The 27,781-nt window shown below is 41.9% G+C and overlaps 2 protein-coding genes across 2 annotated transcripts in view; one reads left to right on the forward strand and one right to left on the reverse strand.

The window, feature by feature from the left end:
- TRAPPC9 (trafficking protein particle complex subunit 9) overlaps positions 1–18,207 on the reverse strand; it is a gene marked incomplete at its 3' end in the record, with an annotated part of 503,806 nt that extends 485,599 nt beyond the window's left edge. The window contains exons 1-5 of the mRNA XM_080610640.1: positions 18,184–18,207; positions 16,094–16,694; positions 11,821–11,841; positions 5,369–5,514; positions 3,765–3,893 (exon numbers count right to left, since the gene is read on the reverse strand). Coding sequence (XP_080466766.1) covers positions 3,765–3,893; positions 5,369–5,514; positions 11,821–11,841; positions 16,094–16,677 — 880 coding nt within the window. The 5' untranslated portion in view covers positions 16,678–16,694; positions 18,184–18,207. The remainder of the gene's footprint in view (positions 1–3,764; positions 3,894–5,368; positions 5,515–11,820; positions 11,842–16,093; positions 16,695–18,183) is intronic.
- Positions 18,208–23,618: 5,411 nt separating this feature from the next.
- On the forward strand, positions 23,619–27,481 carry CHRAC1 (chromatin accessibility complex subunit 1). The gene is made up of 3 exons (XM_080610965.1): positions 23,619–23,778; positions 24,357–24,483; positions 25,660–27,481. The coding sequence occupies exons 1-3, from the start codon at positions 23,644–23,646 to the stop codon at positions 25,800–25,802; spliced, it is 405 nt and encodes a 134-aa protein (XP_080467091.1). The 5' UTR covers positions 23,619–23,643; the 3' UTR covers positions 25,803–27,481.
- Positions 27,482–27,781: the final 300 nt, after the last annotated feature.

Raw genomic sequence — 27,781 nt, forward strand, 5'->3', positions numbered from 1 at the left:
AATTTTCAGTGTGTAAGTTAAAGCCATATCCTTTTCTTTCTTCTTGCTTTAGTTGGCAAGTTTCCGTCACAATTCACTTACTGTAGTTTAACATCAGCTCCTATAGCACTTAAATCTCCTTGTGGGAGCTCATTTAATCTACACAATACACATGAATAACATTTCCAAGCAATTGTATCCTTTTCAATTGCCATTAATTTCACTCCACCAAATTTTCTGAATAATTGAGTCATGCCAACCCAACGAGCCAGGATATTCACATAAAATAGTTGCCAGGAGAGTATAGCAAAGTAGGATTATCAGGTATATAACACCTTGTTGCCCTAAACTTTGATTAAACATGGGAGTAAAATTGTTAAGCAGTCAAAAGCCATTGATTTCTGAGCAAGGCAGGATCTCCCTTCAGTTGATTTGCTCAAACCTCAGGCTGGTGGAGATCTAGAGCTGGATCAATAAGATATTCCAACACTTCACTCAGGTGTCCTACTTCTGCTTGCGGAAAGAGGAAGGTCAGGTGACAAAATTAAAGAGCTTAGCACTTCAAGCAAATAAAACACAATGCAGAAACCCAAAACTGCTAGTAAGGGACACATAAAGCAATCTAAACTCTGGTTATTCAATATACAAATCATACAGCCAACTGAATATGGCCAGGTTCCTGGCCAACAGGAACTAAGCAACTCAAAATCATCTTTTACACCGAAAGCTACAGACATGAACCCATCCCTTCAAGGGGACACAGCCTAAAGCTCTCCCCCTGCAAACGGAAGGATTCAGGAATGTGCGAAGTCCTTGATTAAAGATTTGAAAAATCAAAGTTCCCTTTTCATGGAATCATGGAATGGTTTGTGTTGGAAGGGAACTTAAAGCTCATCTAGTTCCAACCCCATTGCCATGGCCAGGGACACCTTCCAATAGGGCAGGTTGCTCCAAGCCCTTGTGTCCAGCCTGGCCTTGAACACTGCCAGGGATGGGGCAGCCGCAGCTTCTCTGGGCACCCTGTGCCAGCGCCTCAGCACCCTCACAGGGAAGAATTTCTGCCTAAGCTCATCTCAATTTTCCCTCTGGCAGGTTAAAGCCCCTTGTCCTGTCCCTAAAGGTCTTTGTCCAAAGTCCCTTTCTCCAGGTTTCTCCAGATCCTTCTCTTCTCCAGGCTGAACAAGCCCAGATCTCTAAAACTCTCTCACAGGAGAGGTTCTCCAGCCCTCGGAGCATCTTCACTGCATCCTCTGGACTCCTCCAACAGGTCCATGTTACGTCGTTTCATAATCAATCAGCTAAACACTGCAGCTTGCTCATGGCAATGACCACAGAAGAAACCTGTCCTTGGAGCAGGCAAGATTCCATGCCTTATTCCATCAGACAAGTACTTTAAACACTAGGTTATCAACCAACTCTCTTCTGAATGAACTAGTCCTATCCAAAATGTTTCAGAAAAAGCTGAAGGGTACACCAATAAACCCTTTAATGCTGTCCTCCTAAGCTTGTGCTCTGTACCATGCAAAGAGAGATGATATTAATGCTTCTCTTTCCCAAGATGTTTCTATATAAAGCAGACACCACTACACTTTTTCAGCAGCCAGGTCCTGTGCAATAGCCTCAACATGCCAAATGGTGGAAATCACAGGAGATTCAAGAAAAGGATGTTTCTCTTGACCGGGTCTGGGCACAAAAACAGTACCAAGAAACCCCGTCCTGTCAAGGCTGAAGTACAGGCACAAGAAGAGATGCAATTCCAGGCACATCAGGAAGCAATAAAGGTAACTCTCACATCTGTAATGCCTCAAGAGTGGGCACGAATTGAATGTCAGTTCCAAGTGCAGTTTTTCTTGATTTGCAAAGAATTTGGAAACCCCTTTTGTTTCTGGCCTTATCCTACAGAAAGATACATTAGAATTTGTTCCCCAGATTAAATACTGTCCCCAAAAACTAATTATAATAATGTGGATTATAAACAAAGGTGCATTTTGAAAAGATTTTAAATGAAAGGCACTGCGGAGTCAAAAAAAAGGTACTGAAAAGAAACTTTCAGAAAACCTTGTAGGGAAAAGACATCACACCAACAGCTGTTTGGCTGGACAGAGCTCAGCAGTTCAGGTCTGAAAACATTAAGAGATCATAAGTAGAGTTAGGGAGCAATATCTACTGGGCCATGCACTAACATTTTCATCTGGAAATGATGACAAAAAATCTGTAACCAGCTTTTCTTCACACAAAAATCGTCTGAAAATCTTGCCATATGAAACTAAGTATGACAAAACTAACAAGTTTGCAAACAGGACTTGGAATTACAAGACAATTTATACAGAGGAGCAGCAATAATATACCCAAAATATATTTTATTCAATTATTTTGATAGCTATGACTTAGTTATTACCTTGTTTAGTAACAAGGAGCACCCATTACAAACAGATTGCAACATCTACTGTTAAATACTCATTGAAAAGTGGATGAAGTTCAATAACTGTGAAATTATACTGTAACAGACAACATAAAATGCCCTCACAGGTAATGGGACCATAAGTACAGATTTTAATGACTAATTATTATATGAAAAACTAGTATTCTCTCCCGAAATAAGGCAATTTTACTGTATCAACTACCTGATGTCAACATACACAGTTTGTAATAAAGGTAATATAAAGCAAGTGTTTACTTGATTAACTAGATTATGACTTATAGATGAATAAAGATGAGTGGTTGTTCTCCTTTGATGGAAGAATTCATTCTGATCACATTACACACAAAACAACTTAATGCCAGCACTTAAATGCAGCTTCTGGTTGTTTAAGTACTGCGTAAGAACCTGAGTATACACATAGCAGCAGCTGGGTTAGAACAGAGGCCCATCTAGCTCATAATAATCAAAACCTTTTTCATTCACTGCCCTACACAGCCTCTCCTGGAATCACAGAAACTTTCAGGAGCCTTAACACTGTGTGGCAGGTGTTAGATTATGTGATTAAAGGTTCTTTGCCACAAACACAAACGAGCAGAGGAACAGTGACAAGCAGCTGAACCCCAAGAACCTAAAGTGACCCAACAGAGCTGAATCACCTTACAGACTGGGGGTGGGAGGGTTACTACCTACAGGGATATGGGGCTTACTATAGGGAAAGAACATCTTGGATAGTACAAGGTTTCTTATGGGAAATGGCACACATTATTCCAGATGCAGGTGAACAGCAGAGTTAATGGTATTTATTCTCTGTTACTCTCCTAGTGATTTCTAAAATACTTTAAGTAGACTATTTCTCAAAGGATGTCTATCACATCAATGTTAATCCTTGTATTAGTTACTCAATCTGAGAGCTTAGAAAAAGTATGCTAAACATTAAAAATTATGTTGGTTTATCAGTATTTAGTTAACCAAATCTATTTATTAAATATTGACTCTAGAATAGCAAAACACCTCTGAATAAATGTACCTAACTTTTTGTGATGTGGCAGAGCTGCACATATTCTGTACTTTACGAAAGCTGCCTGCATCTCCTCCAGCAAAATTCAAACTAATGCAGCCACTACTAACAATCAGATGAAGAGATCAAAACCTTTGCAACTCTATGTGAAGTACATGTTGACATTAACACCAAAACAGTGAGGCCATTGATGTAATAATCTTTAAAAGAAATACGTTCTCCCTTCCCACCCTCTTCCTCCATCCTGTCATTGGTGTAGTTTCATAGAGTTAGGACTCACTCAGGAAGGAAACTTCCAGATCTTCAGTGGTGGCAAACAGAGTAAAAACAAAATCCCATCCTTACCTGGCCTGTGCCTGTTGCCTGCCTCAGCAGAAAGAGAACCTCCTTGTGCCCTGCGAGATCCAACTTTACCTCCAGTACCACCCGGATAATGGTAAATGACTGATGCTGAGCATAACCCCTCAAGAGCAGCTGTAAAGAGAAAGACAACAGATTAGAAGAGAAGCAGCAAAGTATCATGTAGTAAAGTCTATTTACACAAACCTGAAGTACACCTTAAATTGGAAACCATGACAAAGGTCATGGAAAAGCCTGAGATACTCAATGCCCTTTCTGTCTCTATTTTCACTGGCAAGGTTTACCATCAGACCTCTCCAAACAGAATCTGTACTAGCCACAATAGAGGAAGACAGATATACAAAACACTTAATCCAAATGGACACAAATCCACAAAACCACCGAAGAGGTGCAGTGATTGGATTAGGGCTAACACAAGTTGACACAAGAAATTCTGCTTTAATGCAGTGAAATTTGTGTTTTGTTGTTGGGTTTTTTCAAACTAGGAGCAGCAAAAAGTTAGAACAGGTTGCTCAGAGACTGCAGAACTTCCATCCTTAAATACACCTCAATCTCAACTGGACAGGTACCTGAGCACCCTGATTTAACTGGATGTGAGATGAGCAGGAGATGAGACTTGGGGACCACCAGAAGTCACTTTCAATCCAAATTATTCTATGAGTCTATAAGTATAATTTGGTTGTGCAGCAGATGGGCCTTAAAATATTTTCATGCTCTACACAAGATCAAGATCTCCTTTCCTGATTGAAGAATCCTGAGCCATTAAGTTTTTGGAAAAGTAAAAGGAAGCAAGTGGAAGGTCAAGTGTTACGGTTTTCATAATATGTAATCTACGGAGCTAAATGTAACATAATAATGTAATACATAATATAAATGCATAAATGTATAAATATTAATATGGTGATTGATAGTAATAAATATTCTTATTTATTCATAATTAGATAATTATAATTAAATTTAATATAAATATGCAACCTTAGGAAGCTAAATGGATTTTCAAGTAGAATGAGATAGCTGAAAGCAGAACTGGAGACAGCAATTGTCCTGAAAGGGTATGAATTTGAGAAGCAGAAATTGTGCTCAAAGATCACTTGTATATCCAATAAACAGAAAAAAGCAGGAATGAGAAAAGGAAAGGATGAAGGAAAAGGCAGGGAAAAAGTGAAGGCTAGGACCTAATGTGAATGGAAGGAATTTATGCCAGCGGAAGTTAAATACTTGTGATCTTGGTAGATGTAAAGGCAGAAATCGTTTCCCAACAGTCCATAATATATACCCACAAGAAAGATTTTTAAAACATCTGTACAATCCACTGAAAATACAAACCAAATACTTTCCAAAGAATCATTTTTCTTTTTCAAAGTACATACTTCACTACAGTGACACATTTTACGTTGCAGGTTCTCTCAAACACATTTTCACTTCTTACTCGTTTTTGTTTCAACTTCATTCTTAATCACACCCAATATTCAGATGTTGGTCACTAAAATCACCCCTACTTTACACAATACAGAAGGAAAGTTAGAGAAGACAGTTTGATTTACTTGGGTTTAGCAACTTTTTGAATCACCATCATCACTTGATCCTACCTCCAAGCCACAGAAAGTCATTCACAGAGCGCAGAAGTTCCACCGCCATGTGATAATGAACCAAGGAATCTTGTAACATTCCAGCTTGTAAACACAGGTCACCAACGTGTTTCCGCATCCTGCCCTGACAACGCTTCTTATAGTGCCTGCAAAATAAAAGATACCATTTACACTTAGTTACAGGAAATGCTTATTTAAGGCATTAAACACTTAAAGTCAATTTTCTTTCCTCCTTAATAGTAGATCAACATTCATTTACTCTCTCTGAGCAAATGAGCAAATTCTAACCAGCATAATATGCAAAAGACCCAATAATTTGAGGATATATTGAAAAAAAAGTAATCTATCATGTATTTTGCCTACACAGCATTTACACACATAGTCAAAGGTAAAAGACTGCATTTCAGAGCACTTTAATAGCTTTATCACAAATAAAATAGAACAGAATCATAGAATATCCCATTTGGAAGGGACCTCCGAAGTTCCTCTGGTCCGACTTTTCATGGGAAGGGGAGCCTACATCAGATTGTCTAGCACCCTGTCCAGTTATATCTTGAAAACCTCCAAACCAAGGTTCTCCTAGTCCTCAATGGGTATTTGGCTGCCTTTCCATAGCTGGTATGCTTCTTTTTTGCTTTTAAACATACCCAAAAGCTCATTGCTAAGCCAGGGCAATCTCTTGTTCTGCCTTTCCCTTAGCAGGGAATGGACCGCTCTTGTGCATCCAAGAGGCTGTTCTTGAATAACTCCCAGCACTCACAAGCTCCTTTCTCCTCCATGGATGCTTCCCATGGAATCCCTTGTACCTGGGCTCTAGGTTGTTATTCTGGTTGGCTCTTCTAAAATCCAGGGTCTTTGTGCTGCTACTGGTCTTCAGTGTGCTCAGCAGGATCTTAAACTACACAACATTGTTGTCACTGTATCCAAGGCTACCATTGGAACCTATGTTGCCAAGCAAATCTTCTCGGTTTGTGAGCAGTAGCCTAGCACTGCTCCTAGGTGGCAGGTCCAGCACCTACAGCAGGAAGCATCCCAGGAAACTGATGGACAACTTGTACACCACTGTGCTGCTTCCCAAAAAATGCCAGTGTAATTGAAGTCACTCATGAGAAGCAGGTTCTGTTGGCCCAAGTCTTCCTTAAGCAGCTGAAGTAAGGTTTCATCAGCCATGTTGTCCTGACTCATGTCTTCCAGTCATGAATATTCCCACCACATTTCTGTAGTTCCTGAAATCATAACTCTCAGATTGGGCATGGAGCACCAGTTCCTCCTTTTTGTCACCCATATTACTTGGTTGAACCAAGGAATCTTGCCTTTGGAGAGGGTTGAGGAGCATTCCTAACTACTCTCATAGGTGCACTCATTCACCCTGTTCCTTATGAATTGCAGGCATCACAATTTTGGACACTACCCTCCGAAGTTCATTAATTTAAAGCAGTATTGGCAAAGTCAGCCCATCTACTAGTGAAGATTCTCCTGCATAGGTAGGTGGATTCTGTCTCTCCCAAAAAGGCTGTATTTGTTGAAGGACTTCCCATGATCACAGAAACCAAAGCCTTAATGACACCACCAGCCATGAAGCCAGGTACTGTTCTTCAGGATGGATTGACTTCCATCTGACTATCTTTGTCTGACAAGACATCACAGAAAATCACTTGCGCCCCTGCCTCTTTCACTTGTGCCCCCAAGGCCCTGAACTCCTGCTTGATCTTGCCTGGGTTTTGCTTTACCATGTCACTGGTGTCCACAGGTTGAAAAAGCAGGGGACCCGCACTTATCTCCACTGGTGGGACCTGCCCAGGTACTCCCCTCAGACACTCACTGGGGAGCTCCCAGGCCTCTCATTCCTCTCACCACGCAGCAACTGCTGCTGCTGCCAGCACTGGCTTCTCACTGTTTGTAGAGTTCCTTATTATTGTGAAGAAATACTGTGCTTTTAGAAATGTCATGGTCCTGAAACAATCATAGAAGACCAGGTTGGAAGGGACCTCAAGGATCATTTGGTCTAACCTTTCTAGGCAAAGCAAAACCTACACTAGACGTCCCAGCACCATGTCCAGCCTACTCTTAAAAGTGTCCAACATTGAGGAGTCCATCAGTTCCCTGGAGAGGGTATTCCAATGGTAGATAGATCTCATTGTGAAACAATGAGAAATGTGAAACAAGGACGTTTTTCTTCTGAAAGGATGACCACTGAAAGACCACTATCACTTCAGGGAAGAACTGGCAGGGTTTCTCTTGCTCCTCCTTTTCTTACATATTAAAATAAATGGTGAAGTTCTTCCCTTCCCCAAACAAAACTAACAGCCAAGGCCAATGAAGTCCTACTGAATATATTAAACAGACACTTTGGTACAAATAAAAACATGACTTGTGCACAAATCCATGTGATAAACGCACTAACCTATTTACATTTTGGGGTTTAGTAAGTTGCATCTAAAAAAACATTAACAGATGTGAAGTACACCATGCTAGATGTTCAAAGCACCTCATGGCTTAAACCTCAGTTCAGAACAATGCTACTCTCCATCAGCAATTCTCCTGTTCACCCTCCTGCAAAAGCATTCCCTAGGAAGAATGTCCTTGCTTTGCATTATAGACTTGTTTTCTTAATGAAAAATTAAACACCAACTTAGATGTTTTATTCACCTATATACATTAGTCCAATAGTATATCCTTTTCCTCTAATAATGTCTTCTAAGTACATATACAGGCTTACAGTTTTATTGCCCAAACTTCATACCAAGGGATTTTTGTTCTTTGGCTGGTTTAAACTAAACTAAAAGTTACCTGAGAGTTAAATTTTAATTAAAAGAATTGCTGCAGATGTCATTTTTTATTATACACCTGAAGCATCTCCAAAGAATCTGGTTAAAAGGGGTTACAAAAAATACAAAGAACCATCTTGGATTGACTGTCATAGTTCTACATTTTTAGCTTTTAGTAGATCACTAAATTTTAGTAGGTGTAGTGATACTGTTTCAATTCCACTAAGTTCGAGAGAATACCTTTTACAAAATTACCTAGCATATTAGAACCTAACAACTTCAAAACAGTGTAACATCCATTCTCCAGATGCTGAACCCTACAGCCCTAGAGCAAGACTTGACTACAAGAGGAAATACCATAATTACGGAATGAAATGGGGTTTGGGGTGGTGGGTTTTTTCCTCACAAAGAACCTCCCAAAGGACCCCAGAGATGAATTAAAGTGAGGCTGAAATAACCTCTTCTAACACGTGAACAGACTGCCTTCATGAAGTTTGTAATGGGAATGGAATAAAAGGAGGAAAGAACCACAGAAAGTGTATGGGTAGGAATAAGCATATTAAATTATTTCCTTTAAAATTTAAGGTAGAAAGGCTGGGAGAAATGGTAATAATAAAAGCAATTACATTTTACTGGTTTGTTTGCTTATGAGGTTCTTGGGTTGGGTTTTTTACACTAGAGAGAAGCAGCAATTCCAAAGGATAACCACTGCATTTCAGCCACCAAATGCCTCATGCCTTGTAGCTGGTTTGAAAAAGAACAGTTCAAGATGAAGAGAAAGTAAATGATCTATATGGACGGAGGACATTTAAAAAGAGAAGATACAAGGAAGCACATACAATGCTCTGATAAAAATTAAATAGAAAAGCAACCAGAACCAGTGTCACTGATTACAAGAAATGATAGAAGGAGACAAGAAGCATGTCCCCTATTGCTCCTCTCTGCCTAAAAAGTTACAAATAACTCTGATATAAATGTTCCCACTTTTCTGATCTATCACATCATATTCACAACTGATGTGAAGACGCCATTAAATGAAGCTAAATATGACCCTTGTCCTTTATGTTTCAGATATGTCAAAAAATTGCACTATTTCTTCTATTTTTCAACAGGCATGTACTTTACAGATATTCTTACAGCAAAAAAAGGCAAGAAAAATCAAAGTGCAAATGAAAGCTGCCCTACATAAACCATGGAAAGGCACCAAAGCTCATCAGGATTTCAGTCTGAGCTTTGAGTTAGAAAGAAATACCTCCATCAAAAAGATACTCCGTACTCTCGAATCAGTATTGTACAGAACAGTGCAAGCTGTTTACAAGTCAGGTTTTACTAATCTCCGCATTTCAGAGTGAAATTAAAAGTGCTACAGAATAAACAGTGGAATTGGAGAATCACTGTTTCCTTACACAGCTCTAATCCCTTTCAAAAATGGCAATACTTCAAATTTCCTCTCTCTACACTTTCAAGTGATCTCTCTGTTTATGGAGAAATTACACTTCTTATTCTCTCAAAACTGTAGTTTTTAAGTGGGTTTCCAGAATGCATACGATTAAGCTGATACAAATGAGTCATACAGCAAAAGGAAAAGAGATGGTGGCAGACTCCTCAATCAGAACCTAATACCAGGATCCTTTCAATCATACAGCCTCACCAACAGCTCTTCCTAACCAATACCTGATTTTGCTGCAGATTTATGCATAAGTCAATATATGCAAAGTTTGGATGAATTATTCACTTAGACATCAATAAACACTGTTCATATAAAACACATCTCTCTTAGAAACTCTCCTTATTTATAAACGAACAGATAATTTATCTCTGGTGCTGAAGAAATTTACTATGAATTATTCAAAGACTGAATTCATTCCACCTACTTTAAGGCTTTTTAGCATGGTGCCAAGATAGGACCTATCTCCTACAGTCCCTGCAAGCCTTCACCGTCCTCCTGGAAAACATTTTCTCACTAATCATAGAGTAAGTTTGCACCATATGTATAACCTGTGTCTTAATTTAACACTCACAATTAAGTACAACGAATTCAGGCTTCTTTCCACTGGCCCAATTACTGCAAGTATGTCCAAAAAGACAAAAGGCAAATATTCCAACCCTAACTATTCTATGATCCTATTGAAGCAAAACCCACTCTCCGCAGACAGCAAAACTCCATTTACTTGGTATTTGGGAAGCCTATTGTGAAGAAAATCTAATATTAATTTATAATATCAGGTCATTACAAGTATGTCTATGTGAATGATGGCTTTTTCAGAGCATACTGAGGTGCAAATTTAATGGAAAAATCATGCATATGTATATATATCAGCATAAATTATGAGTATTCATTTTAATACCCTGCTAGTTTTGCTTCACAGCTTTACCTGAAGAATCTCGCCATGAAGCTGAAAGTAAGATGCTTACAGACAACTTCTGATTTATTTTTTTCATTAAAACACTGTTTAACTATTTTGGCTCTCTACTGTTTAATTCTAATCTCTTTGATGGCAGAAATTCCATGTAAATTAACTGCTACCTCTTCTAGAATAAGATGACAACCTTTCTAGGTCAGCTCCTTGTAGTACCGTACTGCTAAGATCCATTCCACTTTATTTTTCCCCTAGAAGATCATTTTAAGACATTAAGTTTCAAAGATATACTCAAGTCTCACCCAAACATACCACAAGCTCCTTCAGAAGCATGATGCACTTGGAAACACCCTCAAGGAGAGCAATGCCACAACGCAGGGTCAGATGTGGAATACTCCAGAGCGTTAGTCATCCAAACTCCTTCAGAAGATCCTTTCCTCAATGCATTTACACATACAGTTGACTACAAAACTTGTTTAGAATCTTATTCTGTAAGGATAATTTGGTACCTAACACACTTTTAATGTTCTCTTCAGAATAATAATCATGATCATCATTATCAGTGACCACTACTACTGATTCAAACTGGAGAACAAACCTGTTCCAGGAACCAAAAAGCACCACTCAACATCACTTTCATTTCTACCTCATAAAGGACACATGCTTTACCCCTTTATCCCCAACTCTTTTCTAGGATCCCAGCATAATTTTATGGAAAATTCAGAGGAACAATGTTGTATTTCAAGACAGGATTTATTTTCACTACAAACCATCCAGCAATAGGTTTGAAGCCCCATTTTTTTTTTTCCAAAGTGGCCAAATTTAAAAACAAGAAACATGCAAAATGAATTTACAAAAGTATTCATGCAAAATGCTTCAACAAAAAACGTCCATCAAATCCTGCTAATTCCAGTTAGCATGCACAACTAGAGAGGTATCACCAATCATTACATTGTCCCAACTGAAAAGGCACAGCTACAGCATTTGATCAACTGCCAGAACTTTTGAATTTGGAAACCAAACACAGGCAGCAACAGCTTCATGGCTTTGGAGTTTCAAAAATAAAGCAAATTCCAGAGGCCAGCAGCCACCTAAGCAAATTATGTGTGTCCTACAACAGAACTCAGCCTTGCTACCAAATATAATTGCCAAATGCGCCAAAAAGGGGTCAACCACAGTCGTAAGGCTCCAGGCAGCAATTATTTTTGTGTGTAGTGAAAAAGAAAGAGAAAAAGCCACACTAAAATATGCAATGAAGGCGGAGTGGAAAGGCAGTAGATGGAAGAAAGCTAACTACTTTTAAATAGACGCAATCACAGCCTACCTTTTTAGACCCAACAACAAACTCACAGGGCAGTATGAGAGAAGAAGGGAGGAAAAAAAAAACAAGGAACAAACCAAAAATTAGAAAGACAGAGAACAGAAAGAAAAATTAACAGCCACATACACATACTGAGGTATCATCAACTTCAATAAATCAGCAAACAAATCCCATCTATGATATCGTGTAGAGAAAGACATATCTATAAATACAGCCCTACTTTCTCATCACTCACTAATATTTAATGAATGCCTTACCAGCATTAAAAAAGAAGTTAAGACACAAACTGATGTAAATAACATTAAAATGAGTTTATCCAAGTAGATTTATAATCATACATGGGTATGTTTCTTTTTTTTAAGCTGAAAACATAAATAAAATAGACAAATTAAACAAATGGGATTGCTGGTATTTCTGGCAAGTATGTTTCCCAGTTTCAGGTTTGTAGGACCTTTGTATCACCATAAGACGATGCATTTTCATTCTTTTCAATCAGTCTCCTGGCCTCTACAAATAACTAGTAAGTACAACTGATTTCAGAAACTTTTTCTATTATCCTCAGCAGCCCCATGATCACATCAATATTTCAGCTAATTTACAGCTGAAGAAACAAAAATTAACATGTTTACCAAGATCACCTATTGGCTCCTTGCTCTAGGAATTAAACCAAGGTCAGATTCCCAGTCCTACAACTTTTATTTAACAGAACAATTTTTCCTCAAACCTTCTCAGGACTTAAGCCCACTATTTTTCATGCATTAATTTTTCTATCAACCGAAAAAATCTACAGAAATAATACAGTGGGTTTGTGCGTACCATCATCTCAGTACAAGTTCTCAGAATGTTGTCTCTTCTGCTCATTACCCAAGTAACTTGCAAAAGACAAAGATCAGTTCCACTTTTTCCAAGAATTATCTTACTTGAAATGGAGTATAATCCATCTTCCTAAGGTCTTTTCCAACCTAACTGATACTATGATTCTACGAACCCTGCATCTTACAAGAAGCCCATCATGTTGCAGTTATTATGTAGCCAACTTCATGCTCATCTTACTAACTGGGTGAGAGAGAAGCTCAGTTCTGTGTATCTAGTCCTGCTCATAACACAAGTACTAACCTTAATATTTTACGATAAATGGCTTAGAAAAAAAGTCTCTTCTAAGATACAAAACCAAAGTTCAGTACTTTCCATTTAGTCTTTAAATCACATAGAATCATAGAATAGTTAGGGTCATAATTACTATGTCCCATGTACCTTCTTAACATTTTTTAACCCAATCTATCATCCCTGTTCATTAGCTCAAGGTTACAGCTGCATTCTACAGCTAATGAGACCTTTGCTACACACTGTGAAATTTAGTTTCACTTTGGGAAGTTACAGGAAGAGATAATCTTATTTAGCCTAAGCAGATACATGCAACAACAGCAGCAAAGACATATACTCTCTGTTACAAGCATTCTCTTCCATCTCTTCTCACTGCCTTCTCTTCCATCTATTTAATATAGATTATTTGTGCTTTTTAGCCAGTTAGTTGCACACTGACTGAGAGGTCAGGATACATTATATTAATAAATTTAAAGGAACACAGGATATATATAAAAAAGAGTATGGGGATATTCTTTGCCTTTAAACCTTTAGAAATTTCCACCTAATCCAGAATAAGCTGTCTCATTTGCTTCAATATCTCAGTAACATCCTTCTTTTTAATTCATTCTTCAGACTCATTTTGCTGACAGACTCAAAACCAACAAAGCAGCTGAAGTTACTCTACTAGATGCTTTTACATGTGCATTCAGGCAACCTTTACCCCTCCCTAAACAGCATTATACAACACCACATCCTGCAAAAACAGACACTGGACTCTGTTGAAGAAGGTTCTTTCAAGGCCAGTATCTCCCTGTTAGGACTTAACGCAATGGTTTCCCCTTAGTTAGGTAATCCATCACTGCAAAAGAGAACACACTAAAATAAAAACTTCTTATTGCAATCCAAATAATGATGCAATATACTATTTCACATTTCAAGACTTTGGCTTGAAAGTGTAGGTTAGTTTAATAAACTCATCTTATTTCAACTACATTTCATGGTCCTGAATTTCTGTGAACTAGAACACAGAAGCAGAGATACATCATGCTCCATGAAAGGTGCCCAGGTCCCTGTGCAGTCAATCTCAGGTACCCTGTGCATAGGGACAGGACAACTCCTTTTCTGATGCTTACTTGGGATTACATAAACTTCTCCTCCATGTGTACAAAATTCAAAGATATCAAAAATCTCCAGGCATTCAGAATATTTGCTTCCTCATCCATGCAAAATACTAAACTGAATATAAAGATCTTATATATTCATATATAAATCCTAAGATTTAAAGCAATCAAAAGTCCCAACTCCACAGCAAAATAAAGCTGAAAAACTTTCTTCCTCCTGAACTGAAAGAGGGAAGATGAGAGTATTTAATACCTTTTCTTTGGGTTAAGTGCAGCAACATGGTATATCCACTGATCGAGATTTACTGGAAAAACTGTGGTATTCAAACCACTCAGCAACGCTGTATGTCTGTCTGAAACAGGGGTTAACTCTGCATAAACCCATGTATTTACAAAATTGGGGTCTTTTGCAAAGAATTCAAGCATCACACTAAATCTGTTTCAATGCTTCAGGGCAACAGCATAAAATACTTTCTTGGATACATGTGGGCAAACACACTGCCTGTTAGTTTAGGTCCCCATCAGTTCAGAACTTCACAGCAACTATTTAGCCACTAGCTACAACACAGCCACTGCTTATAAATATGTAGTTTATGTAAGCAACTAACTTCCAAAGTACAATTTGGAAGCATGTTAATTAGAAGGCACAACTGAACAGCTTAATTAATTCTGATTTGGAGATTTTTGGACAAAACTCAGATTTCTTAGCTAACTGTAAAAGGAAATCTCTGTGATTACATTTAAGGTAATCATCCAAACTGAGTAATTCAAGCCAATATTTTAAAAGGGCTTGTCTAGTCTACACAACTTTACCACCCATGCAGAGTACAAAAACTAATAACCTAGGAATTTATACCGCTAATTAGAGTTGAATAGTGGAGGGACTAACCAGAACACTGAAAGAGTAGCTCAAGTAGGGAACAATATTGGGTAAAGCAAATCAGAGCAAGTTCAACTGCCCACCAGCAAAGAGGATCAGGAGCAGGGCAGAAAGGTACTGTTGGTCCTTCAAGCAATCAGAGATAATTTAATGGAGGGCTTCAAACTAATTAGAAACTAATTAGTGTATCACATTCTTACATAGAGATTCTAAGGCTAGGACTAACTATGCAGGCAGAGCTGATTAACATGATCAGAAGCTTCACAAGCCTGCCTGGATTGCTCTGGACAACCTTGTCCAGATACCTCTGAGTTCTTCCACACAATAACCCCTGCTGCATCCCTAGCAGTACAAGACAGACATGAAAGATACTATTCCCAAACATATTATGGATTTTGATAGGGCTTCCACACCTCTGTCTTTTCTCAGACAAAAGGAAGACAGTTGCTTCCATCCTTTGGATTTGACTGTGAACAGTGAAGTCAAACATATCTTGCACCTGCCCATAGCTAGCAAGCCAGAATTACTAATCCCTTACACAAGAACTATGTAACACTCAAATCTGAAAGCTGAGCATGCAGATGATTAAGGAGGGACGATGACAAGGAAAAATAAGATATATAACATACACAAAACCAAAGAGAACACTTGTGAGAAGAACAGCAAAACAAGATGGGTCAAGATCAAACATTTAAATAAAAACAAGGGACAGGGGAAGATGCTGGACTTAGTCACCAAAACAAATGGTCACTGATGAAAAAGTAGACAGAGGCTTAGGAAAAAAAAAAAACATGGTAAGTAGGATTAGTCAGATACTACTCAACATAATAAACAAATATTTTTCATCAATGTTAACTGAATTTCGTTGTTAATACTGTATATCTATAAGCCATTTGAAGCTTTCCAGCAAAATGTCTTTTTATAGCAGAATCTGACAAACATTTCCTGTGACTTCATCCTGCTATCTGTTTAGCCTCATAAATTAAATATATCTAAACTCAAAACATCAAATATAGCCAGACTACAAATTAGATTCTCTTAAATTGCAGCAGACATACACAATAAGAACAGGGCATGACCTTTCTTGCAACAAAGTGTGCTTTGTCCTCTCTAATAGGCTTATTTAAAGGCTAGCAAGTGCCACACATGTTTTCTCAAGACCTGCAAGCTAACAAAAATAGCTGCTTACCTACTATCGGTGTCCAGACCTACAAAATCCTTCTTCTCAAACGGAACACAAAGGAGTGGGATCTTGTCTCCAGACTTATCAGTGGCTCTGTCAAGTCGCTTAGACTCCAACACTATGAAGAGGGATTCGATAAAATCTTCTATTCTCTTTTCCACGGTATCACATTCATCATAACTGGGATAAAACGCCACATCTGTGCGGGGCTGCTCTGCAATCTCTCCTTGAAGCCCAAAGACAAACAAGCGGGAATCATAGAGAGTAGCACTGTACAGTTCCTTGTGAAGATGGAACTTCTCAAACGTCTGAGGCCAGTCCTTTGCAGAAGAACAGTCTGTAATAGTTATCAGCCCCACAACCTTTCGGTGTGTCTGAAAATCCCCCCATTCGTTGTTCTCTGGGGGGTAATGGTGCCTGTAACGGATGTACAGCACCCGCTGAGAGTCGCGCACGTTAACTTGACTCACTGCTGAGATGCGCTTGTAGATCCTGAAAAAGCTCTCTTCAGGTACAATGCCAATCGGCTGAACCACAACCAGGAGAGTCTGATGGTCCTCAGCACACTGCATGTAGTCAGGAACACTCATTTTGCACCAGCTGTACGCTAGTAAGAGAAAAATACATATTATTTTTTAACATTCACATATATACATGGCTGCTGAATTAAACCAGGACTTCCATGCTGAACACTTCTGCATCCAGTATATATCATAGTATGGTTTGGGTTGGAATTGATCTTAAAGCTCATCCAGTTCCAATCCCCTGCCATGGGCAAGGACACCTTCCTCTAGAGCAGGTTCCTCCAAGCCCCTGTGTCCAACCTGGCCTTGAACACTGCCAGGGATGGGGCAGCCACAGCTTCTTTGGGCACCCTGTGCCAGCGCCTCAGCACCCTCACAGGGAAGTATTTCTTCTTATGTATGTATTACAATACTAATACTTCTTTCAGCATTTTACTAAATCTTCAGTTATGCAGCCTGCTGCCAAAGCTATACAGTGCTCAAGGAGTGTTCTCAGTCATGTATCAGTATGGCCACAAACAAAAATCCATACACTAGTTTTTCCTAACCAGATCATTTTCCTATTCACTGCACAGCCACACGAGCCAACCTAACAGATGGGGAAACAGAGACTCTCTACCAGAGCCATAAAGTGCTTGCCACTGCAGAAAGCGATGACTCTGGGACTCAGGCTCTTCAGTCTGTCCCTACAACATACCATGCTTTGCTCTGGAAGGGACCTTAAATACTCATCCAGTTCCAACCCCCTGCATGGGCAGGAACACCTTCTACCAGATCAGGCTGCTCCAAGCCCCATCCATATCTTGGGAAAATATGGGAAACTGTGAGGTGGGATGTAAACCAACACTAAATCGAAACGGTCAAACTTCACATAGCTGTCAATGCTTGCACATGGCCAGGCAGAGGAAAATCAAGTCCAAAACACTTATTTTTGCGGTGAAGTGAAATCATTCTTGCTTCAAAACACATGCAGGTTCATCAGAAGGAGCAGGCAATGTTTTCTGCTTTTATATTTAAACATTTAGAGTCCCTTCTCCCCTGAGTTATCTAAAACTAATTTCTGCGCTGCATCTGCGCCTTAAATGAACCAGCACATAGCAAAGCCCTCACATCCCCTCTGAGACCTCCAAACCACATAGACCCCTTGGTGAATTTCAGCTCCAAAGCACCCTTTGACAAGGACATACACCCAAAGAGCAACAAACAAGCAAACAACAACAATAACAAACCCGCAGCACAGTGTCACACTGACACTACCGGTCTGACCAAACAGAACCAGAGCTCTAAACCCACGAGCACAGGCGGCGGAAAAGCAGCGCTCTGAGGGGCTCGCATCATCACCGACAGCGCAAAACCGGGTACTATAAAGCCCACCCCCCAGCCCCGCAGGCAGCGGAGCAGCACCCGGCCCCGACCGCGTTCCGCTGCAGCGGGCGGGAAGCGAGGAAGCGAGAAGACGGGATGGGGGTTTCACCCCGCTCCTATGGGGCACCGCCACCGCTCCGCTTCCCCACAACCCTCCAGACCCCTGCTTTGGGCGCGACGAAGTTTAGGAGGCAAAAGGAAACGCACGTTAACACAAGCGGCAAGCCCGGCGGCAGGCACACACCCCCCGCGCCCCCCAAGGAAGGAGTCTGAGGGGGAGCGGCACAAGAACGGGCCCTGAGGAGCCGCTGTGGGGCCGCGTCTCTCGCGTACAGGCGGGGCGGCTGCCCCGGGTGGACTAACAAGGGAGGGAGGTGTTGGGGGGGGGGCACTCACAGCCGGGACAGGAACCGGCCCCGCCTGCTCCTGCTGCCGGACGAGCGGGGCGGGCAGGGGCGGGGTGCGGCGGAACTGACGGCAATGGGGGATCGCGGGCATGCGCACAGGGCGAGCGGGAGGGGGAGGCGGGAGCCCTGAGGGGGGACGTGCCGGCGGGTCCGTGTGTGGGGAGCGGTGGTGCGGGAGGGTCGCCATGTGAAGAGCGGTTCCGTGTGGGGAGGGGTTTGGTCGCTGTCAGCCCGCTGCCCGTGGTGCGTGTCCTGTCGCTACCCCAATTTCTGTCTGTAAACACGAAATGCTTCTCAAAGAATAGGAGGAGCTCATTGAAAGCAATGAGCATGAGTGGCAGGTGAATCCCAGCTGCCACTGTCCCCACTGTGTAACTGAAAACTTAAGTAGCAGCCATCAGTGAGCCTTCCCAGCACTTCCACATCCTGAAATCAGCTTTTGGTGTCTTGTAGCTTAAAGGGCAAAAAATCTGAAGACTGGGAAGCGTGAGCTTTGTGTCAGAGTTAGGGAGCTTTTCTAGTGGGGGATGTGGGAATGCCATGAAGTTCTGCGAGGCCAAGTGCAAGGTCCTGCACATGGGTGAGGGCAATCCCCAATTTCCCCAAATCAGGATGGTTTGGGTTGAGGGGGCCTTAAAGCTCATTCAGTTCCAACCCTCTGCCATGGGCAGGGGCATCTTCCACTAGAGCAGGTTGCTGGCCTTGAGAACCTGTAGGTGTGGATCATACTGGTGCCCGACTTGATTGCCTCAGTGATCCAACCTTGGACTTCCCATTCTCAGTGGGATCCTTGAGTCAGATGCTGTTAGAGTGGCGGGTGGGTGTAATTCCGTAACAGTAAGCACTGCTCAGCAATGATAAAAACATCCCTGTATTATCAACTCCGCTATTTTAAGCACAAATCCTAGATGTAGCCCCGTATTACTGTTATGAAGACAATCAAGTGTATCCCAGCCAAACCCAGCACAATTATTCCTAAATCTACTCCCTACTATTGGTTGGAGAGGGGTTTAGAAACAGTGTTTGACATAGTTTATGTCAGCAGTTTATTCACTTTGTTGAATAAAGAAGTTTACCTACAAGACAAAAAGGTAATGGCAAATTATGGCTTGAATTAAGATAGTTATTACTAAATGGACATTGTATAGAATCATAGAATAGTTAGGGTTGGAAAGGCCCTTAACATCATCCAGTTCCAACCCTCCTGCCATGGGCAGGGACACCTCACACTAAACCATGGCACCCAAGGCCTCATCCAACCTGGCCTTGAACACTGCCAGGGATGGAGCATCCACAACCTCCCTGGGCAACCCATTCCAGTGCCTCACCACCCTCACAGTAAAGAATTTCTTCCTTAGATCCAATCTAAACTTCCCCTGTTTAAGTTTGAACCCGTTACCCCTTGTCCTATCACTACAGTCCCTGATGAAGAGTCCCTCCCCAGCATCCCTATAGCCCCCCTTCAGATACTGGAAGGCTGCTCTGAGGTCTCCACGCAGCCTTCTCTTCTCCAGGCTGAACAGCCTCAACTGTAGTATCTAATATTTTATTATCTCAAGAAGATGATTTAGATCGTGGCTCTGCAAATGCTGTGTTTAAGAGCTCCCTTATTTCCATTAGGCTACTCAGTCTCCTAAGATCTCCAGGATGGAAGTATTTAATGTTGTGAATAGTTCCACGTGGTAGGACAACTCCAAAGAGAAGCTGCCTAAATGCGTATCTATCAAAAACAGAAATGGAAGATTACACATGATATTGTCTGCCTAAAAGCTTGATTAATTTACTTTTGCTTTTGATAATCTTCATTGCTCCAGCTATGCTTACGGAGAACTGCTACACAGCAAGCCTTACCCAAGACCTCCAAATGTTTACATACATTGAAGTGACTGTTGTCAGTTCAGTCATCTTCTATTTGCATTTGTGCAGTAACATATAGTTTACCAACTACTCAGATCCTTTTGGTATCTTCCAACCTCTTACTTATTTATTATTGATTATCTTATATTTTGAATATCATGCAACCTTCTTATCCCCACCAAGTAACACTTCACCAGATCCCAGAAGAACAGCTTTCCTTTGCACTGCGCAAGAAATACTTCTGCTTCATCATGAACTTGTCTGGTTTATAAATGCTGCTTTTATAGGGCTCTACTGCAAATCTAAATTCTAAGGAATGCTGCTGCAGCAGTGAATTTCTTTTGTTACAGTATACATCTTGTGCTAGACACCTCTTTCTTTAAATATAACTTTACATTTATTATTGTCTGTGCCAACTGCTTATGCACATACTGCATTTATACTTTGCCAGACTAACTTCAGCTCTTTCTCTTGTCTGCTGACACCAGCAGATTTTTCCCTAGTCCAGCATTTATCCACTGTTCTTTATATAATAATTGTGAATGTCTTTTTTTTCCTGTGATTACAGATCATTAATTACATCTCTAATTAGTCTATTAACTTATTAAATGTGTATGAATTTGTTTTAAGACATCACTCAGCAACATAGCAGCAAATCTTTTTAGCTATGCTCTGGTTTTATGTAAAGAAAATTCTCCAGGACATTTTTTGCCTCATATTCTGGTAATATTCTCTCTAGAATAAATGCAAGATCTTCAGTGCAGCTAGAATTGCCTTATGCACTTTCTGTAATAGAATGTCAGCAACAAGAAACAATTCTTCACTAAAGAACAAGAATAGCATCTCTGGCCACTCTTTTATTAAACATAATTTATTTAGAGAGCTCAAAAATAACCTGCACTGAGCCGTTTCTTATTCAGGTCTGCAAAGCACAGCAAAAAGAACTCAAGCACAGACTGGTGAGCCAAGTAAGAGGAGAAAAGGAAAGACTGAGATGTGATGCTGCTCTGCAGTTTGTAATTAGTACAAACAGTCCATACTGAATAGGGTGTATTAGTTTTTAGGCAAACTGTTATTCGGCATTCTCCAGAGCAGAGATTAATTTTACCTGTTCCTAGTCAGGCTTAACAAAGAATTCTTAATAACAATCCCAATTTGGTTCTGATTCAGGAGAAATAATTTACTATGAACTACTCTATGGGTTTGTTTGTTTTAATTAGGAACAGGTTCCATTCCATTACTGGTACAACATTAATTTTGCTATTTCAAAATATACTAAAAAAATTAAATTATTAAACATCAGTGACATTGCAATATCCTTGTATTCTCAGAGTGTGAGCACACCCACCCTATGCTCCACAGCTACGTCGTGATTCTGTCTCCCACAGACTAAAGCTGTGTTAGCAGCATGGAAAGATGCCTTCAAGTTTGCTGTGCTCTTGTTATCTGTCAGATGAAAGGCATCATCCGCCCATCACAGTACTGAAGAACACAGACTTGACCCAGTATGGCCTTTCAGGGAGCACTGCGCAGCAAAAGAGGAAATATCTGAGAACGAGATAGGACCTGGAAGAGAAGAAAGAGTGAGTCCTGGTTTGTCCAGACCACCTTAAACTGCACTGTCCACAGATGAGTAAAATGACTGCAGGCAGGTCCCTTGATCCCATGGGATCTATACGGATCCTAAATTGGTCTCCAAATAGCTCGACACCCTCAGAAATCTTGGTAGTTTGATGGGTTTATATGTACGTTGAAATCACGGGAGAGATTCACTGTCATAGTAATGTCAACTGTGCCCACAAGATGTCGCAAGACGATAAGGATCAGGGAAGGAACCGGAGGAACAGCCTGCCAAGTATCCATACGGTATCGTAGGATACTGTGCTTCGCTTCAGCTATAACTTACGCAGAATAGCCTCACAGAAATTGTAACCTTAAGGGAATTATGCAGTCTGAGAGATGTAGGTTACCTGTAATAGCTAACTATAAAAGAGGTCTCCAAATACAGTAACGTTAGAACTGATGCAAGTAAACACATCGCTGTACTGTCCTTGCACTAAGGTGCTTACAACTGCTTAAGGGTCTATCTTTTGTTAATAAATCAGTATCATCTGTAGGAAAGTCTTGTCCTTATCTACTGGACAAATTCTATATAAGCTAGTAATATTCAGTTAATGAAGTCCCTGTATTTTCCACTTAATATGATCTTTATGGGTACATCCCTTTCCTCTCTAAATTCTATGTGAACTAGCATTGTGTACTGTGGAAAAGCCCTTGTTCTGAAGAATCTTCCCTGTGAGGGTGCTGAGGCGCTGGCACAGGGTGCCCAGAGAAGTTGTGGCTGCCCCATCCCTGGCAGTGTTCAAGGCCAGGTTGGACACAGGGGCTTGGAGCAAGCTGCTCTAGTGGAAGGGGTCCCTGCCTGTGACAGGGGGTTGGAACTGGATGAGCTTTAAGGTCCCTTCCAACACAAACTAGTCTGTGGTTCTCTGATTCTTCCCTCTCATGTTAATTAGTGATCTTAGCAGACTTCTTACCAACACAAATCATCGGGCATACTGTTTGTAAAGCATATTGGAAACTATTTATTCAACCCATTAATGAAATGCAAACTATGCCTCATCATTTCTGGAACAGCTGACTCCCTCTCAGTAGAAGTACAGTAGTTCCTACCAAATTGGCACAGATTAACTTCTGGAGCCAACACTATCAGTAGCAAAACACCCATTGCCTTCAGCAGGCTGAGGCTGACATGTAACCATGTAACCAGGTACCTGCACAATAGACACGCAGGAATGTGTTAATAATAAAGACAAAACCCCATAATCACTTAATAGTTTTCATGTGCCCTCCACACCTCAACATACCACAGACAAGTGTCAGGAGTACCAGGCAGCATTCCCTTTTAGCGTACTACAGCAGCTAAAGAGGTATTTAGCAGCCTGTAATTACAGTTTAACAGTTTTGTAGCCACTGGCCTGTAATTGGAATATGTACATACAGGATGTGCCTATTTGCCATTAAAAACGAGTTTCCAAAACTCAGGCGCTAGCCTGAGGCTAACGCACATGTCGAGGGGCTGAGGAAGGGACGCCCCACGGCCCGTCCCGCTTCTCCCCTCTGGAAACACTTTTTGCCCCGGGGGACCGGAGCGGGGACCGACCGCCGAACACCGGGATCCGGGCCCCGCCGCCAGAAGGCGGCAGCGGGCGGGGATGGGACTTGTAGTTCTCGCTCCGCTCAACGCTCGGGCGGCGGCCGCGCGGCCCGGCGGGAGTTGTAGTCCCGCCGCCGGCAGCGCGGGGTCCCCCTTGGGGGCCGGAGACTACAGCTCCCAGCGCGCCGCGGCGGCCGCACTGCTCTCGCCGGGCGGCGGGGTGAAGGAGCCGGTCGGGGGGGAAAGATGGCGGCGAGGTCGAGCGGCGGCGAGAACCGGCTGGTGTCGCTGCCCCTGTCGCGTATCCGTGTGATCATGAAGAGCTCGCCGGAGGTCTCCAGCATCAACCAGGACGCGCTGTTCCTCACCGCCAAAGCCACGGTACCGGTTCCCTCTTCCCTTCTCTCTGCGCCGACCCCGCTCCTGCCCCGCCGTGCTGGGCCTGTGCCTCCCTGAGGTGCTGCTGCCTCCGGGCAGCGCGGCCGCGCTGTGTCAGCGCCCGCCTCGTCCCCAGGGAGCGCCTCTTCCCTCCTGCCTGTCTCTATCACTCGACCATGGAGCATCACGCTTCGGGCTCCCGCTGTGCTAAAGCGGCTTTCGCCATCCATCAGAGCTCCCAGAGTCTGGAGCGATCGGAATGTTCTTATTTCCACCACTGGCAATCACTATAAATTAGCCCGTGTGGAAATGATGCTGCTGCTCTCTGATCCCGAGTGGCATTTAATGCGCTGTGGGAAGTGTTGAAGTTATGTCCGAGAACCAAGCCTGCTGTCTGTGCTCCAAAGAGATGCAGCCATAACCTGACCTTAAGCTTCTCTGAAATGAGTTTCTGCACAGTGTCCAGTATATGTACAGTTAAATATGGTGCTTGTGCCTTTAAGTAAGGATTGAAGAAAACTGCTGCCAACTATGTATGTGCATTCCTAGTTTGACAATTTGCTTCTGTTTTCATTTTCTAGGAGCTTTTTGTTCAGTATTTGGCTGCATACTCCTACAAACATGGCAAAGGCAAGGAGAAGAACGCTTTAACTTACAGTGACCTGTCTCATACTGCAGAAGAGTGCGAGACCTTTCAGTTCCTTGCAGGTATCTACAGCATGATGGTAAAGCCAGTATGTAATACTCAAAATGAAATCTTGCTGTTGTTGAATTATTCTCCTACTGGTCAGTAATCTTCTGTATGCCATGGAACTGAAACCCATAAACTACATCGCTGAACGCATTTCATGGAACCACAGAACGGTTTGGGTTGAAGAGACCTTAAAGCTCATCCAGTTCCAACCCCCTGCCATGGGCAGGGACACCTTCCACTAGAGCAGGTTGCTCCAAGCCCCTGTGTCCAACCTGGCCTTGAACACTGCCAGGGATGGGGCAGCCACAGCCTCTCTTGGCAGTGTCTCACCCCTCTCACAGGGAAGAATTTCTTCCTGATACCTGATTTAAATCTCTTTGTGAATGGGAATTTTCATGGCGCTTCAAAATTACACACGGCTAAGGAGATCTCAGCATATTGCCTTGAGCGTTTCTTAAATTCTAGCACCTCCATCTGAAAGCTTTCAGCCTATAAAACAAGATCACAGCACATCTTTATGTGAGAAATTATGTGGCCCCAAAATCCCACATTTAAATCTGTAAATCTTGTTTCTCAAACTGAGTCATCATATGGTTCCTCTTTCTTTATACATGTGTGTGTGTACGCAAATGTGTGTGTGCGCACTTTTTACTAATATTGGATTTTTGTTGTAATACTTGAGACCTCAAGGATATAGGTGAGGAATAAGACAGTTCCAGCCCAGTGTTTCTCTGGGTTCCCCATGGACGTACTTCCAGAGCACACAGTCTTGCTTTGTCTCAGGTCTGTTGTTATTGCCCTGAGCAAGTATCTTACCTTAACACAGAAAACTGTTTCTGCAGGACAGAAATGGGATAGCTGGCTTGTTGAATCTAAAGCAGTTAAGTAGTTGAGCACTCTGTTTTACATGTAATAAATAATGTACATGAGCAGATAGCAAAGACAGTTGTCAGTAATCCATCATAAAATGTGTTTCTTCCTCTTGGTTACTTGTACTGTAAGTGGGTGCTTCCCTCTTGTTCTTGCAGCTGTATAGGTCAGACTAACTCATATGGTTATTCACTTAAATAATAGTGGATTTAACAAACCCTAGTTTTTACTTTATTTCGTTGGTGGTAAGGATGCAAGAGTATTAATGAAGCAATATAAGTATTCAAATTGACTATAAAAGAAACAATTCTACCTTCTAGATATCCTGCCAAAGAAGATCCTAGCTAGCAAATATCTAAAAATGCTTGAAAAAGAGAAGCAAGATGGAGATGTCGGTGAAGATGATGAAGAGGATGAGGAGGAAGAGGATGAAGATGAAGCTGTTGAAGATGTTGGATCTTAAGTCCACGGAGAATTGCTTCATAGTTGATCCATTTTGTGTTTTGTAAAAGATGTTATTTTTGTGACTGAGAATCCAGATGCTGGATATATTTATATACTGAGCCATCTGCTTTTGCTTTAAGAAGTTGAGACATTGAACTCTACACTTGTTGAAGAATGGAATTCTTTCTTCAGAAACACGGTGGGGTAAGAAGAGCTAATGTAAATCATAAAAGCCATAGAATGGGCTGGGTTGGAAGGGATCTTAAAGATCATCCAGTTCCAACTCAACTGCCATAGGCAGGAACACCTTCCACTAAAGCAGGTTGCTCCAGGCCCTGTCCAGCCTGGCCTTGAGTACTGCCAGGGCTGGGGCAGCCACAGCTTCTCTGGGCACCCTGTGCCAGCACCTCAGCACCCTCACAGGGAAGAATATTTTCCTAATACCTAATGTCAATCTCCCCTCTGTCAGTTTAAAGCCATTCCCCCTTGTCTTGTTACCACATGCCCTTGTCCAAAGCCCCTCTTCAGGTTCCTTTGTAGCTCCTTTAGGCACTGGAAGCTGCTCTAAGGTCCTACCAGAGCCTCCTCCAGGGTGAACCAGCTCTCTCAGCCTGGCTGAAGAGCAGAGCTGCTCCAGCTCTCGCAGCACCTCCATGGCCTCCTCTGGGCTCGCTCCAGCAGCTCCACGTCCTTCTTGTGTTGTTGCCCAAGAACTGGATCAGGACTGCAGGAGGGGTCTCACCAGAGCACTGCAGAGGGGCAGAGTCCCCTCCCTCAACCTGCTGCTCATGCTCCTTTTGATGCAGCCCAGCACACGGGTGGTTTCTGGGCTCAAGTGCACACTGCCAGCTCATGTTGAGCTTTTCGTCAACCAACACCCCGAAGTCCTTCTCCTGAGGGGCTGCTCTCAGTCCCATCTCTGCCCAGCCTGTGTTTGTGCTTGGCATTTGTGCTGTGACCCAGGAGCAGGACCTTGCATTGGCCTTGTCCAGTCTGACAGCAAAACTTGCTCAGGTGATTTAAAGTTACTTCTTCAGACAATCATTATCCAAATTAGAATTTCCTAAGGGCAGCTTTCAGTCCAAAAGCTCTTTCACCCTCTGATTAGAACGGGTTCCTTCACCAATTTGTATTTCTCCTTAGAGCAGACGATGAGGTGAGGGGAAGTGTTTTACACAGTGTTTACTAGCCTCAGCCTTCTCCTCCTCAGGGAGCAAATAACCAGTCGAACTCTCACTTTTCTGGGACTGTGCTGGAGCATTAGTATAGACCAGACCAATTAAAAGAGTCTTCTGTGAAAACTGCTCCTTCTGTAGTGCAGCCCAAATAGCCATATCAGCACAGAAATGGGGTAGAGGAGGAGATGTGTTCCAAGAGCCAATGTGGTTCTGCAGCTGTGGTGGTATAAAGTACATGTGTTTGTTAGATAATGATGTAAATATGTACATCTAGAACCTTTAAGTGTACACGTAGAACCTTCTGTGAACTCTACTTCTTGAATTTGTCTCAAGTGTTCTACCAAAATGCATACTGAAGTCTGTTAGATGTGGATTGGTGAGGATGAGCAACCCTTTTCCCTACTGAGTGACAGAGTTGGATTTATCATTTGGGTTTGTTTTGTTGGGTTTTTTACTATAGAAATGGTAACTGTCCTGTGTAGACCTTTATATGCAGCTTATTAAAAATAAATGTTTTGTATGAAAAGTGAGAGTTGATGCAGAGACTTTCCACAGTTCTGTCCAGCTTCAGTCACAACATGATCAGCGTACAAGCCCAGCACTCTCACTGTTCATCCTTCCAGGAAGGAAGCAGGGACAGAAGGTTTTGTGCTGCTTTGAGCAGTCCCTGTCAGCAATACTAACTAGATCCAGTCAGCTTCTGCTGATACACAACTAGCACTTGCACAGTGTTGTCATCAGAATGAGAGAAGCGACCAGAGTCTCTCCCTGAGTGTGAAGAATGCCTCAAGTAAGCATGGGAACATACCTAAGGAAGAAA

The sequence above is a fragment of the Psittacula echo genome, assembly GCF_963264785.1.
Source record: "Psittacula echo genome assembly, chromosome: 2".
NCBI lineage: Eukaryota > Metazoa > Chordata > Aves > Psittaciformes > Psittacidae > Psittacula > Psittacula echo.